Genomic DNA, 15946 nt, shown 5'->3' with positions numbered 1-15946 from the left:
TCAGGATTAAAAAAAAAGTCCTAGTGCCATTCCGATCAAAACATTTCTATCCCTCACATCCGATAATCAAAGTGAAGAAAGCATCGAGAATTAGCCCCTATTAATTCGATTATTGAACAATTTCTGACACTTCGGGATCCCGAAATGTTGGGAAATTATTTCCCGAAGTCCCTGAACAGATTTTTCGGAATCACACAACTGAATGCTGATTAGGGATCACATGAAGCGTGTGAGAATAGTAGGGGAGTAGAGGCGTGCCTTACATTTTTTTTTATTTTTTTGGTCGGGACGAGAAAAATTCGCAATTTCCTGACTAAGTGGGAAAATGTACGAAATTTTGTGAACCTCGGGAAATCTCGAATTCTACACGTCATTTTCATCTTAAGTGATTATTTTTGCATATCTGGAATAATTAAAAACAAACAACTTCCGATAAGTTCCAGACATTTTCAATGCCGAATATGTCGAGAATTCACGAATTTGTAAAACGACCTTTCGGTATTTTCCGACTGCTCGGGATCCCGAAAAGTCAGGAAGCCATTTCCCCAAGTCGAGATCGGAAGGGAAATTTTTTTCCCGATCCCAACTTTTCGGGATCCCGCACACACCAAGAAGAGGGCCGATATTACACTTTATCTGGCACGAATGACAACTTGACTCGAGTTAGTAACACTGGTTACATACACAGGTTCATACTTCATTTTATAACCTGTGTATTAATCTTTTTCATCTTACGGCGTACGTGCTGTTGCAATGTATGTTAAAATTAGATTATATCATTCAAATAATGATAAATATATTTTAGTTGTTGGTGCAAATATAATTTGGCTTAGCATTTGCTGATTGTCCAACCTAAAACACATTAATCATAATAAAATGGAAAGAAGAACTGTACACAGAAGCTGTCGGAAGCAAGTCGGTATGTGTTTGTGAAGTGAATACGTTCATCACCGGTACTGTACTTTAGTTGGTTTTCTGTTTTTTATGTGAACATTATAAGCACAGTCTCGGATTTAACTCAATTTAACCTAATTTTCAATAAATCTTACAAAATTAAAATATAAAACTTATTTCAAGGTAAAACTCTAGTATAATCGGTACCGGTTTAAATATCGGACTTTTGCCGATGCCGATGCCGAAGCCGATGTGTCAATTTCGGCCGATATTCGAACATCGGTAATCGGCTTCGGTACATCCCTACTTTATGGCAACTTTTATTAATCTAAATCCCATTGAATGCCCTGAGGCAAGTTTTTCACTGTTTACCTTTTTTTGTATCAAAGAAGGATAAGAAAGCTGTGTGAAAAGTAAAACAGAATTCTCTCAATCCGTTTACTTTGTTAGTGCCCTTTGGAGAACAATCTATCTGACAAACCGAAGATTATTGCAAGGTAAGATACCTTAAAGTTGATTAAGTAAAGTTCAAATTTGAGATTCTTGTACAATGAACAATGTTTTGTAGATTAGTATATCCTGTAACATTTGTGACTTGTGCATGTCGATGTACTTGTATTTTGACTCTTTTGGCAAATGTTAACTCCACACTGTAAATGAAATATTTTAAATATATATCATAGATACCGTTTAATTGAATTAGAAATTTTGGATCACACAGAACCTTTATATTGTTAATATATGTGTGCGAGTGGTGAGAGGTGGTAATATATGTGTGCAAGTGGTGAGAGGTGGTAATATATGTGTGCAAGTGGTGAGAGGTGGTAATATATGTGTGCAAGTGGTGAGAGGTGGTAATATATGTGTGCGAGTGGTGAGAGGCGGTAATATGTAAGGTTGAAATAGAGGAAACATCTGCTTGTACTCTTGAATTTTTGGAAAGTTCGCCTTGAATTCTGGGAATTATACTTGAATGTTATCATGATCCTAGACTGGTCACCCTGTATGAATATGAGGGGAAATGGAGGAGGCCATTGTAACATACATTTAAAATAGTAATGTGCTATGTACAGTGGAACCTCGATTTTGCATTCCCATATTTTACATTTTCCTGCATTGTAATGTTGTTGTTTTTTTACCTTAGTCGCCTGAAAAATGTAAAATCAAAGTTCCACTGTATTGAGTATTCTGGAAAACTCTGGGAAAATACATTTAGAGTTTATGTGGGAACCCTGCTTGCTTTCATTGCTGCATACATTGTTTTCAGTTTGTTTATTAAGTGTGGTTTTCTTTCCAGACAAAGGTTAATTTTTTAGAAGAGAACAGGAATTGGAAAACTGATCACTACTACATGTTTGAAGTGTTGACCCCAGAAATTTGCCCAGATGAGGGACTTAGCAATGGTTCTATATTCTGTATTATGTAAGTTTTGCTGTTTACATAAATTCTATGCTAACTTTACATAAAAATTCTATTCAGTTACTGGAAATCACATGGAAACCTGATTTGACATTTTACCTTTCTGGCTCCAATTAAAAAAAAGATAAAAAAGTCAGCTCGGTGGCTGAGCAGGTAAAGAGGTTCACTTTCGATCTTAAGTTCCTGGGTTCAAGTTCCAACCTGGATATGGGTGTCCTTTGTGAGTGTTACTTCATCAATTTCAGCTAATCATCACTCATCCTCATCATCGTGATAGCCAAAATTGGTTGCAAAATGGTGTAAGGCACTTGAAATGTTCGTTTACAGCATCAGAGCACACTAACAAAGTAATTCACTGGTAAATTTACTTTTTCATTTTTCCGTGCAAATGTATCAGTGAATTACCTATCTCCACATAAAAGCCAAACAGATATCTTTAGATACAAAGTAACAAAGAGTATACACAAGTACAAAACAGCATTACAATTATAACAAACTCACTACCAACCACCCATGACCTTAAGTGCAAGTTTGATTCAGGTTTATAAGAATTGCTTAAACGGACGAGAAGGAGTGGAGGATAGATTAATGTTATACAGTAGAAATCCAGTTGTACTATACTGGATCTTACATTTTCTCATGTGAAAATTTTGAAAAACATATTGAGGTTCTGCTGTAGTATGAAAATGCTATTTTGTATGATATTTTTATAATCCACACCTGTCAGTTTGCCTTGTTACTATTTGATCTGGTAATTCTAATTTTGATATAGGAAAATACTAGGGCTGAGCCTATAATGATACATCGGTACGGCATCGGTAAATATAGGTTGAATTTTTTCTACCGATACCAAAGATTTTCAACGGCTAGAAGAGCAGGCAAGAGCAACAACTCGTCTCAATATTTGTCCCTTTTAAAAGTTCGTTCACCCTTCCTTCTGACAGATTGGAAGACCAGCTCCAAAAGTTCCATAGATTTTCCTAGAAACACTGGATATATCCCCACCCTCCTGGGAAGCTGATGGCAAGATCTAAGGCATGAAAGCTGAACCCAAATGTAACCATGAAGGCATGTAACTGGTTAGTTAACCATTGTGCAAATAATGAACCATTCATTGCCTATTCTTGCTTGAAAGACACGCCACGCTATTGCCTAATCAGGTGGTTGTGGAATTCTTGGAAAGGATGGATGGAATGGAGGTCACAGTGAAATTAGCTTTGTTTTATCTTTGTTCAAGCGGGAAGTATATTCAGCAGTTTCTCCTTGTACTCTTCCCTTCCATGTCAGTCTTTTGTGTGACTGCCGGTATCGGCCAATCGGGGTTATTTATTTTCGCCAAGATTAGATTTCGAACATATAGCTTTGAATTACAGTACTAAAGTTTGAGTTTTTGTTTCAGTCCAGTTTATGCACAGATAGGCTAATCAGGACAGGACCTACATTTTAAAATGGGATCCGAACCACTATGTGCCTCCACCGAGTACCGAACCCATGATCTATTGATTACAAGGCGGCAGTGTTACAACTACGCCATCGGGGAGGCCCCTCTAAAGATTTATGTACACCACTACTTATAATAATGCACATAAAATATTAAATAGGTACTTTACTTTTCATCAACTGGACGTAACATCATTTTTTTTTTGTTATTCAATAAATATTCAACTTTTTACATTAATTTCCTTGCCTTGACAGTTGTTTTTGCAAAAATTTCAGCTAGATGCTGAATACTTGCTGTTGTATCTCTGATTTTATAGTGTCTTTTTACTATTTCTGTAATATTAATATTTTTTAGTCAAAAAACAAAGATCAAATGGGTATTAACGTGTCTTCCCTATATTATTTAGTCTTACTCATACACATTGCAGAAATTAAATAATTTACATATTATTACAAATATACATATGTTATATTAATGTATTAAATATAAACACTTTTATTATTATATTTCTGAGACACTTGGCTCGGACCGGCTCCCCAAATTATATTTCTAGATACGTGTCTCGTGATGTGACGAGTTAGTATGACTTGATAGCCTTTTTTTTATTTTATACTGGAATTATACAAGTACCGGTAGGAATCGGTCAGGGTATCAGTATCGGGAAATGATGTAATCTGCTCAGCTCTAGAAAATACCGTTCTGTGTGTGAATTATGGTTACAGTGAAACCTATTTTCATTCAAGGGACCAAGATGAAAGAACTTAAAATATAAAATCAGGGAAAATTTTATAGCATTTTGTTCTATTAGGACCACTGTGAATGTATAATTCGGAAAAATGTAAATCTGGGAATATAAAAATCAGGATTCCACTGTAAATACTATGTAATACCTCATTAATCTCTGTGCATAAAGTAGAGTTAACCCCTTGCCTGTGGCGAAGTTGAAGGAAAGTGCTTCCAATAAGAAATCGTCATTCATTCATTCATTACATTTCAGGAACTGACAAAGAATTAACAATCGATAGTTTCTCAAAAACTAATAAAAGCATGATAAAGTGATGTCTATAAAAATGACTTGCCGCAATACAACAACCGTTAATTGTGACATACTGTCTATATGTAGATGCTTCGCAAAATAAACCATTGCGTATAAAAACCCTGCGGGTTGGGCAACTCACCTCTACGAGAGGTACCTTTTACATGTAGGGGAACTCGCCCCTGTGAAGGAAGGAGAACACGAACAACATTCAATATTTAACACTTCTATGGACTGGACATGGCAGGGTCATGATAACAATAAAAAGGATGTTCCTTTAACTGTAGATTCCAGTAAAGATGATTGTCTCCACTGATTTGGTAGATAAGACACAGTCCAGTTATGAAACGTCTTTAGGAAGCCCAACTCCCTGCTTCTAACTGTACCGTAGCACCAATATTCAATTATAACTTGGAGACAACAACTGTTTACTGTATAACTTTCGGACTACAACTGTTATCACGATCTATTTAAAGGGGATTCAAATTTCTGATCGTTAAAACCGTTGAGCCAGTTCCATCCTGTTGTTAACCGTACTTTTTGCATAAAGCTGACTTTACTTTATTTCAAATGATTTGCTGTTGATCCCTCTGTCAGCGGAGTTTGAAGATCTACTGAAGGTCATCGGTGTAATATGCCTGTAACAAAGTTACTTCCAGCGCTTCAGCCAGACCCCTTGGTGAAGTAATTAGTCTACCAAGCTATGATACCAGGGGTCCCGGGTTCGAATCATGCCTTTGGCGTGATACGATTGTTAGAGAGTCTGTATATAGATCTGCCACAGGCAATGGGTTAAAACAAATGTGTGCTTTCACTATCTAATAGGTAACAGCATATGAGATAGAAGTATAAAACCAGAAATATGACATAGGATAGTGCCGTTCTTCTTTGTTGCTATTTTCCTTGAGTTTAGAATGTAGAAATAGATTCTGCCCAAAGGGATAGTAAATAATATTGCCTGCACTGTTTTCACCATGTTTTCTTTTCATTACTCCAGTTTATATGGCCACAATCGATGTTTCATACAGTAACATTTGTTGTCATGCTGTGTAACGTCACTAATCCTATGACTCCACTATTTTACCTTTACCATGTTTTTTACTACAATTTGGGTATTTTGTATACTTTGCAAAAATGCCATGTAACACATTTGCAGAATTTTAATTATCCTTGAAATTATGAATTATGTAAAATTCAAAATTCTCTATTTTACACAAGTATTACATGACAAATCGATTTTATGATTAAATGACAGCTGTTTTGATTAGGGCTAAGTTGATATTGATGCCGATATATCGATATTATCAGTTGGATTTTATTCCCGGCATTTCGATCATTCACGGAGTATGCAAAAATGCCTCGCAGCAATTGCAGAGTCTGAAAGTTATGCAAAATTTGAAGTTTCTATTGATTTTGTACTAATATTATGAGTAACACTATTGAGCCTTGTTTCCATGTTAACAAAACATTAACATGCTGACCAAGGCAAAATTTATTGTATAAAAATATACACTAAAAACATTTCCACCCTATAACAGGGTCTTCTTCAGATGAAGATTCAAGAGGGTCTTCTTCAGGGTCAAACTCTTGAATCTTCATCTGAAGAAGACCCTGTTAGAGGGTGGAAACATTACATTTTTAGTATATATTTTTGATACTATAAATTTTCCCTTGGTCAGCATTTTAATGTTTTATTAATATTATGAGGAAAAACTACATTTTATGATTACATAACAGGTATTCTTATAGTCTGATGCAGTGGTGGCGATTGGGTTCCAAAACTAGGGGGGCAAGGCACCAGAACTGGAAAGGGTGGTGGTGGGCAAGGACAGTTCACTTCCCGTGGTATATAAGGTTTAGCATAGTGCAGGGGCAAAAATTGGGGGAGGAAGTGCCCCCCCCCCCCCAATCGCCGCCACTGGTCTGATGTAGTTTTTAAATATTTTAAAGGAAAACTCTGGCAATTGATGCTCATAATTCGATGGGAATACTCATCGCACTAATAATAAATTATTTTTCAAGTTTTATTTTTTACTGTCGAACGTCAATATGGGCATTGGCTCAAAGTGGTATCAGGTCAGCCCTAGTTCTAATATTTAAATATTTCGATGAAACTCTTGAATATTTTAAAACAAGAGTCTGATTCAAACAGGTGTTCTTGGGTTACCAGCCAGGTTAAATTGGAGTTAGCTTCCAACGTTTCGAGTGCATACATTGCTCTCATCTTCAGGGAAAGCTACAATTCCTATTAACAGTCTGGTCGTATAGTTGCAAAGGGATTTAAACATTAATCAGTATCTCGAACAAGTATTAATTGTCACAAATTTCAAGCATGAGTGTCGGCTCAGCTTATTTTTACTGCTTTATTACATTCTCTATCACATTGTCTCCCTCCACACCTGCCTTCAAAGCCTGTATTATACTGGTATTTTATATTTACCCCCACCCCAGTCATCTCCGTAGCAGAGTACATTGTGCACTTATATTCACCAAGGGTCCCGGATTCAAGTCCTGTCCTCGGCATTGTGTCCCTTCATTTGTTTCATTTAATTACCATTCTCAACTTTGCAGTTAGCCTCGAGATGTAGGTAAGCAATGCAAAATAAATATACAAATAAAGAAATTATTGTTCATTTCAGACATTTTGGGAATCAACTAGTTAATTGTGGGCATCAAGATGTTAGAGGAGGTGGGGCAGAGATTAATATTTCTTCGTTAATTATTCTAATGCACAACCTAATTTCACTCACTTTCTTATGCTCTTGAGCGGATTTGCACATGTTGCAAAAATTTAATATTTTTGTGCTTGTATACAGTGGTGTTTGAATGTACCATGTTCTGTTCCCAGCTTCTTCACAACAGTGGGAGTGTATCTGTTGGTCGGAGTAGCGTACAGAAGACTTGTCTTAGGAGCCAAAGGGTTTGAGCAAATACCAAATCACACAATGTGGAAAGAACTAGGCAACCTTCAAGCCGTAAGTATAAGTCCATATTTCTTTAGAATATGATTTTTTTTTAAAAATTAAATTTTGCACAAAAATGCTACTATTTAAGGTTTAGTGCAAAAGGAGGACCTTTATTTGTGCCGGTAAATCTCTGAATACATTTTCACATGTGCAGTGATGTACAACTATTTACACAAAAAGGACAAAACAGAATTATTCTCTTGTGGGAAGTGAAATTTTAGAATCCCATCATTCATGGTTATGTCACGTACCGTGGCTGTGGACTCTAAGGCATCATGCTTTGGGCTCTGGTTACAGGACATGCGCAGGTTCAAGTCTCCTGGGGGAAGCTTAACAACTTTTCTCGTGATATTCGGCCTGTGTAGGGAAGTGATGGACACCCACCATTGGGGAGCTACAAATGAGTATCGTAACCAGGTGGTGAAAACCTACAACAACAACTGGGGGTTCATCGTGCTGACTACACGTCACCCGTAACTGGTTGGATGATCTTCCACCTAGAGTGAGTAGGATCAGATTGGAGTGAGGCCTGCACTCAAGACCCTCAATGGGATGTTGTGCCATGGATTATGTATTATTTTTTATAATCATTCATGGTTATAAATGACAGCTCATGGTTATATAAGGTCATGTCAACTTATGGTTATAAATGTCGCAAACAAAGAATCATCCCTGTGTAGAGGTTAAAATAGTTCTCCAGAAAATGTGCAGCCAGCAATCACTAAGACTCTCAAGTATGTCTTAACAGACATAATTAGAAATTGATCCATGTAAAAAATACCTGTGCACCATTATAAATTCAGAATTAAACAATCTGAACTTGGGCCAATAGAAATGCTGCTGCGTTGTTACAAGATATCTTGGTGGTCATGTCTTCAATAGAAAGAGTTCCATTAACAATGATGTGAATTGAATGTCAGAGTCATGTGTACCATTCTCATGGGTCCACCTTCAGTCATATATGATGAGCTGTGTAGAGGATAATGTCCCAATTACGCCTGTTGGCATTGCCAGAAATTTTTGCAGGGGGGTCAGGCCAATGATAATACTAACAATAATATTATTCTCATAATTATTAATACAAAATAAATATATATTAATAAAAATAAACCAATTTTATTCAAAATTATTATTATCATTATATCCTTGGGGAGACTTTTCTACTTGATCCACCAGATGAGCGAATATGTAGCATAATGGTTTTTTTATTATTTTTTGATATTTTATTCAGTAAGTAGACTGCAATGCAATGTTATTATATTTTGTTTTTAACTTTTACACACCTCTTTTAAGAAAAAGCTAGGGAGAAATTTTAGTATTTTATTGTTTAAAAAATATATATGAGTTTATAACTACATGTCCCTGTGTAACCGAAAGAGTTGGATAAATTTCTTGTGAATAAGTGACAAAGTCAGCAACGATGTTAAACGAAAGTTTACCTTTTTTATACCCTCCAATTATGTTACTTGTAAGTTTTCTGTCATCTGAACATTTTTATTTTATTTTAACACCTCTCAACTGTTTGTTTTGCTATTGTAAAACACTTTAAATTCCCTGTTCATTTACAATTGTTGTCAACAATAGAGAGTGATGGCTCAAGCATTGGCTCCTGATTGTTACAAACATTATTTTGGCAACATTTGAAGAGTGTCACAAGTTGAACAGCTTGTTGCTAGCCCTACCCTTGCTACTAGCTGTGTGCTGGACAGCAGCACCAGAAGCAACGATTTTGTGGCACACGTACGGGATTCACTTCTGGTTTCTCTTCAAGACAGTCACGGTAATAGTTATACAATTCCTAGATTGTATTTTATGTAGCTTGTGTGGTGTCTTGCAGTTTTAGGTCCATATTTAACTCCATGTTTTGGTGAAAATAACTAAATGTAATACATTTTACTACATATCAGTCCGTTCCCTGGTTGTAAATAAATATTTACATTTGAACAGTCATGTAATTAGAATTATTGTATTTATTATATCATGCAGGTGACATAGTAAGCCCATTACTAAGCATTGTGAATGAAATGTTAAGTAAAGTAGAGGTTTGTTTATGTGCAACTTCTAATGCAAATTAGGCTGTTTTGGACCACCCTCGTAACTTTCTTATCCATGGAATATCATTTTTTTAACAAGCACTTCTGTAAGTATGCTGTAAATATCAAAATTTTATTACGTCCCCCAGCAGAGATATTAAGCTCAATTTAATAGAAAATGAAAACTAGCATTTTCAAAGAACTATAACTAAACGAGGAGACCAATAACAGAGCTTAAATATTTTCTGCTAAAACTTTGGATGCATATATTTTCCTCTAAAAAATATAGCTCTGATATTCTGTTAGTTCCCTGCTAAAAGGAATTATAAATTTTGATTATTGTTTTGAATCTAATATCAGTTTTGGCTCTTGATTTTGGCCATTTGCATTAGAGATGATAAAAGAAAAGGTACATAACATAAAATGTAGCTTGAAATGTACTGAAAACAATGATTTTTACCCCAGCTTACTATCATTGTCTTAGCTGAGTTATCATAATTATCGCAACTGTCTGCAGAGGCCAGAAATCATGAAACAAAAATGGCCGCAATTTTCGAAGGAAGTCAAGATTTTGAAGAATAATGCCCCTTTTGAACTACCCTTGCATAGGGGTTGTAGCAAAATATATACATATAATTTTTTTTAGCAAGCAGTGCTGGACTGTTTGGTATGAATTGACCACTTTATATTTTCTAGACACTGTATTATTCCATTTTGAATATTCTATTTCAATATGCTTCTCTTTTGGATTTTGTTAGCCTTGCTACTTTCTTTAGTGTTTGCCCGGTCTTGCCCCCCCCCCCCCCCTATTGGTTTCCGTCCATGGTTTCTATTCGGTTTAATCTGAGAAAAGCAATTAAAAGAAAAAATATATATAAAACTCACCTCTCATGGCATGGTGTGGTACACAGTGTTAAATTTTATGAAAGAAAAAAGTGGGCAGTGTGGAACTGCAGAACCTTTTTCCATTCAAAATTTTTCCTTCATTTACAGGATGGATAAAAAAAATCATGGTTTTCATAAAAAAAAGTCATTTTTGATGATTTTTATTATTTAAATCTGATTTTTAACCCCTTCCCTGTGAAATTTTCTGACAAAACGTTTTCCCGTTCTGTGTATTTTTTTCTGAGTTTACGTAGTAATATTTTTAAGTAGCTACTGCTTCAGCACAATTCTTCCGAGTATCATGGTTCATACGTCTTTCTCTTCAGAATAGAACAGGCTTTCAGATGGTATTCACAAACTCAGAAACCAAAAATAAATCATCAACAGTTCAAATAAGCCAACACCAAAAAAAATGTACATAAAGCAACTGACTAAATGCACCACACAAACAAACTCACGTTTGCACTTTGTCAGCATAACACAAAGACGGTTTACTTTCCTCTGAACTACTACTTCTTCTTTGTCGGCACTGAAAATCGTGACTAAAGAAAGGTCGTTGTTTCTTCAATAGCAAAACATATGTTTCACCAACAAAAATCATATTATTCCGTTCAGCACAGGTTACTTCAGTCAGAGATGTTTGCAGGCGTAATATTACGACCAATACAGAATAAGGTATAGTGACCAAGGGCGTAATATTACGCCAAACACAGGGAAGGGGTTAAACTTAAAATTTTATTTTTATTTTTTAAAAACATACTTCAAATTGCTCATATGGTTTTAGGCACCACACATATAGATATAAGTATGTTACCATTTTACATATTACATTTCCAATCGTATGAGCTTCACCCCCATCAGTGTATATATTTTGTTTCCTTTCTTCGAACATAATAAACAACATTAAATGATTACGAGATTATGGTACGTTCACCAAAAGTGATTCTGATATCTGTTATTTCTTTAAAAGAATTTTAATCAGTGATTTTTTTTAAGATCACCTGATTTAAATCAGTCCACCTTGTTCATTTGGCATTATATACTCAATATTATTTTTCAGGACGGTTGCAACTTTTTATGTCGGCCATCAGACAGAAGAGATGAGTGGAGCCATCTCACTAACAACTTTAATGAACCTGAAGATAGAGACGACGCTTTACTGAGGCCTTAATGATATTCTTGCCTGTGATAAAACATTGTGATATGCCATGCATAAAATTACCAACGTATTTTACTTGCCTAAGAATATATCCTCAGGTAACGTATTTGCCAGCATATATTTTGTGAATTGTGCTATACACGTTTTACCGTGAAGTAAAAATGCATCTTTTTTTTTTAATTCTTACTCTCTTCACCCACATCACTTGTTCTTAAGCTCTGATGAATGATGAGCGTGCACTTCGTGTAGTGACATACACAAAGAATAGACTGAGTTTATTGTGTCATTTGAAAGTACAGATTAGTATGTTTTTAATGCTCTTCTATTTTAAATACAATATATATCACCATTTTTAAATTGTGACATCTTTTTTTCTTCATGAGGAGTGAATTTCTGCATTTTTCCAACTCAATGTCAGTTGGTCAAGCTTAGGAACATGAAAAAATGGCCATCTGAAAGTTTCAGGTACATATTGAGATTCTATTGTCTGTGTGCCTTATTTTAGACAGGGAGGCTACATTTATGTTATTTAATATTGTATAAACTGAAAGTTCTTGTTAATAAATGCTTTAACAATAATTGAAAAAAAGTGTTTATAAGTGTGCATTCATTTATTTATTTTTAATGTCTGCATGATTATTGTCAATATTTCACCAGATACTAAAAATGTGTGTCTCCCGCACCGTGGGTGTGGAGTCTTAGGGAGAATTCACACCGAAGAAACACGCGACATGCAACACGCGGACACGAGTGTTTCACACCGAAGAGACAAGATGCATGCGAGAAGCGACATTGGTTTCTTTGCTCAGTTTGCATGATTGTACCGATATAATTGCATTAATCAGTTTACTAGTATCGTAACAAGAGACATTTTTACATGTAAACTTCGTTGTAAAATTTGTGCAAGTTATTGAAACTTGGGAGAGGCATGTTGTGCACGAGAAAACTTAGAAATAATATGCACTGACCTCAAACTGTATACGCTAGACTTTTCAACCTGAATAAAGTGAATATCTAAACACTAGAGAAATAGTTCTCAACCTTCGTGAAACCATGTCACAGTATTTTTTTTAAGTCAATGCCCTTAGCCGAAGAATTTTCCTCGTATAGCCGATAGATAGCTGCATCAAAAAACTTGATAAAGCGAAATGAACGTTGTATTTAAATCCTAAAACATTGTACATATCGATACTTTATTATATCAACAAATTAGAGGATCAAACATAATGTCACTTGAGCTCTCCTCTAGAGTCTAAATACAGCTCGTTGGAATGCGCGAACAACAAACTGAAGCAACACGATGCACGGTATTGACAAAACGGCACAGTCCGAGACACACCTAAGCGACACGTGCATCTTGCCGTGTCTCTTCGGTTCGAAAGGTTGCATTGATTACTGAGTGTTGGCTTCCAAGCGACATGTGTTTCTTCGGTGTGAATTTTCCCTAAGGCATCATGGTTTGGTCTCCGGCTGCGGGATGAATGCAGGTTCAAGTCTCATGGGGAAAGTGCAACAACTTTTCTCCTGAGATTTTGGCCTGTGTATGGGACCAGTGGTCACCCACCATCGTGAGGAAATTGGGGAGCTACAAATGAGTAGCGTAACCTGGTCGTGTAAACCTACAACAATGACTGGGGGTTCATCCTGATGACAACACGTCACCCCGTAACTGGCTGGATGGTCACCCACCTCTGCTGAGGCATGTGGGAGCGAAGCAGCAATCGGTAGGTATTCACTGGCCCTCAAGGGCTGTTGCACCATGGTTTATTAGTTATTATAATACTTCTTGCCACTAGGCAACACATTGTTTTGTTCAGCTGCAGCTCGCAGCACATGGTACAAAAGGTTTACAGAAACAGGTTGTCTGTGAAAAGGAAAACAACCTGGTTGCCCATCGTTCTCAGAGGCCTGTTTTGTGCAAAGCAAAGGACCCATATCTGCGTAATTAAAACACCACCAGAAAGTTAAACCTTGCACATCGTCCAGGAAAGCTTCCTGAGCTCTACGATGAACGAGACACTGATGATCATTCACATACAGGCAAAAACATGATTCATCTGACCAGACAACACATTTCTAGTCCTCCATGGTCCACTGTGTGTGTCTCCACTAACTATAACTGATCAAGTTTGTGAGCAGAGATGAGAAAAAATTATAATTCCTATAAATAAGAACACCGTAGAAGTTGAGAGACATGAAAGACAAGTTAGGACATTTTTTGTAATAACCATTCTTCCTGATAAATGTGTAAATATAAACCACAGGATCATATTTACTAGCCATATCGAAAGTGTGATATAATGTTAAAAAAAAGAGTTTGTTATTAACTATAAAATATGTGCGAGTAGCAGTAAGGTGAAATGGCTGCCGTAATACAAAATCCCGCCAAATGTGAAGTGAGATCTGTCAATACGATTTCTGAACGCCAAAGCTGACATCCATCGGGAATTGTGTGCCATTTATGGACCGACAGTGATGAGTGAAGGGAAGGTCAGGCAATGGTGCAGAGGGTTTCGGGAAGGGAATTCAAATGTCCATGACGATGAGCGTAGCGGAAGGCCTAGTGTTCAGACGGACGATCTGGTGGAACGCGTTAACAATAAAGTACGTTCCAATTGCCGGTTCACAATATCTGAACTCGCCAAAGAGTTTCCAGAAGTGTCTACGAAAACAGTGCATTGAATTGTGACTGACAACCTGGGGTATCACAAACTGTGTGCGAGGTGGGTACCAAAAATGCTGACAGACGATCACAGAGAGAAAAGAAGGACAACTGCACGTGATTTTTTGGCCCGCTGGGGGGAGGATGTGGATGACCTCTTTTCATACATAGTGACGGGGGATGAAACGTGGATATCGTATGCCACTGGGGAGTCAAAGCAGCAGTCAATGCAATGGCGGCACTCTGGTTCTCCTAAAGCAAAGAAATTCAAGCAAACACCATCAGCTCACAAAATCATGGCAACCGTGTTTTGGGACCAAAAGGGTGTGACTTCTGTAGAATTCTTGGAACCAAAACGAACAATTACAGCCGAGGTGTATTGCGAAACACTGAATAATCTGCGACGTGCCATCCAAAATCGGCGGAGAGGAATGCTACGCTGTGGAATTTATCTGATCCATGACAACGCCTGCCCACACACAGCTTCTCGTACTGTTGAGACAATTCAGAGATTTCAGTGGGAACTATTCAATCGTCCCCCTTACAGTGACTTATTTTATGATGGGCAATACTCATATATTGCAATGGACAATACAGACTATGAAGGTGTATGTGAGGAGCAGTGCGATATTCTTGATTGAGAAGATAGTGATGTGGAGCAGCGTGGCATAAATGATCATGACAGCAACAGCGAAGTATCAGCCGACAAAGATGACCATCAAACTTAGTGGGCCACACTACACTGGACGTGACGAATCAACAATGTGGAATATTCACCCACGTCCTCAACATAAGCGTAGGAGAAAAAGGAATATTGTGATCCATCCATCCGGAGTGAAAGGTAATTTCCAAACAAACATAAAAAATACGAGGGCTAAGTCATAAGCCATGGCAACTATTTTCTTTTTTCTCGCAAACAGGGAACGACACGAAAAATCTAAGGTATACATTTGAAAGTGTATGGAATGTACTTTCGAAAGAAGCCACCAGATCGTGTATGTAAACAATGGTGGGGTAGTAAACATGCACCCAAATCCAGTCGGTGAGTGACAGCGTTCGAAAATGGAGGTCATGAAGCAGGAGCAACATTCGTACGTTAAAATAGCAGTTCCCCACGGCAGAAATGCACGGGAACGCCATACAGAACTACGGAAAATACTGGGTGTGCATGTCATGTCCTATCAAACAGTGGCGAGGTGGGTGAACGCCTTCATACGGGCAGTGTGTCAACTGCCAAAAAATACTTTCGTCCAATGTCATGTGTTCTGCCTCTTCCCTACGAGAGTCTCCTTCATACAGACTTTATCTGGTGGCTTAATTCGAAAGTACATTCTATACACTTTGAAACGTATATCTTAGATTTTTCATGTTGTCGCCTGTTCACGAGAAAAAAAATAGTTGCCATGACTTATGACTTAACCCACATATAATGAACAAAAAATGATGAGAAC

The 15946-nt window shown here is 36.9% G+C and overlaps 1 protein-coding gene across 1 annotated transcript in view; it reads left to right on the top strand.

Moving 5' to 3' along the window:
• Window positions 1–12412, top strand: part of LOC145981223 (cation-dependent mannose-6-phosphate receptor-like) — a 32809-nt gene extending 20397 nt beyond the window's left edge. The window contains exons 4-6 of the mRNA XM_083114368.1: window positions 2192–2316; window positions 7639–7765; window positions 11735–12412. Coding sequence (XP_082970494.1) covers window positions 2192–2316; window positions 7639–7765; window positions 11735–11845 — 363 coding nt within the window. The 3' untranslated portion in view covers window positions 11846–12412. The remainder of the gene's footprint in view (window positions 1–2191; window positions 2317–7638; window positions 7766–11734) is intronic.
• The last annotated feature ends 3534 nt before the right edge of the window (window positions 12413–15946 follow it).

Source organism: Lepisma saccharinum, chromosome 29 (assembly GCF_977018435.1).
Source record: "Lepisma saccharinum chromosome 29, izLepSacc3.1, whole genome shotgun sequence".
Classification (NCBI taxonomy): Eukaryota; Metazoa; Arthropoda; class Insecta; order Zygentoma; family Lepismatidae; genus Lepisma; species Lepisma saccharinum.
The sequence above is the reverse complement of the archived record's forward strand: the minus strand, read 5'-3'. Positions and strand labels throughout refer to the sequence as shown.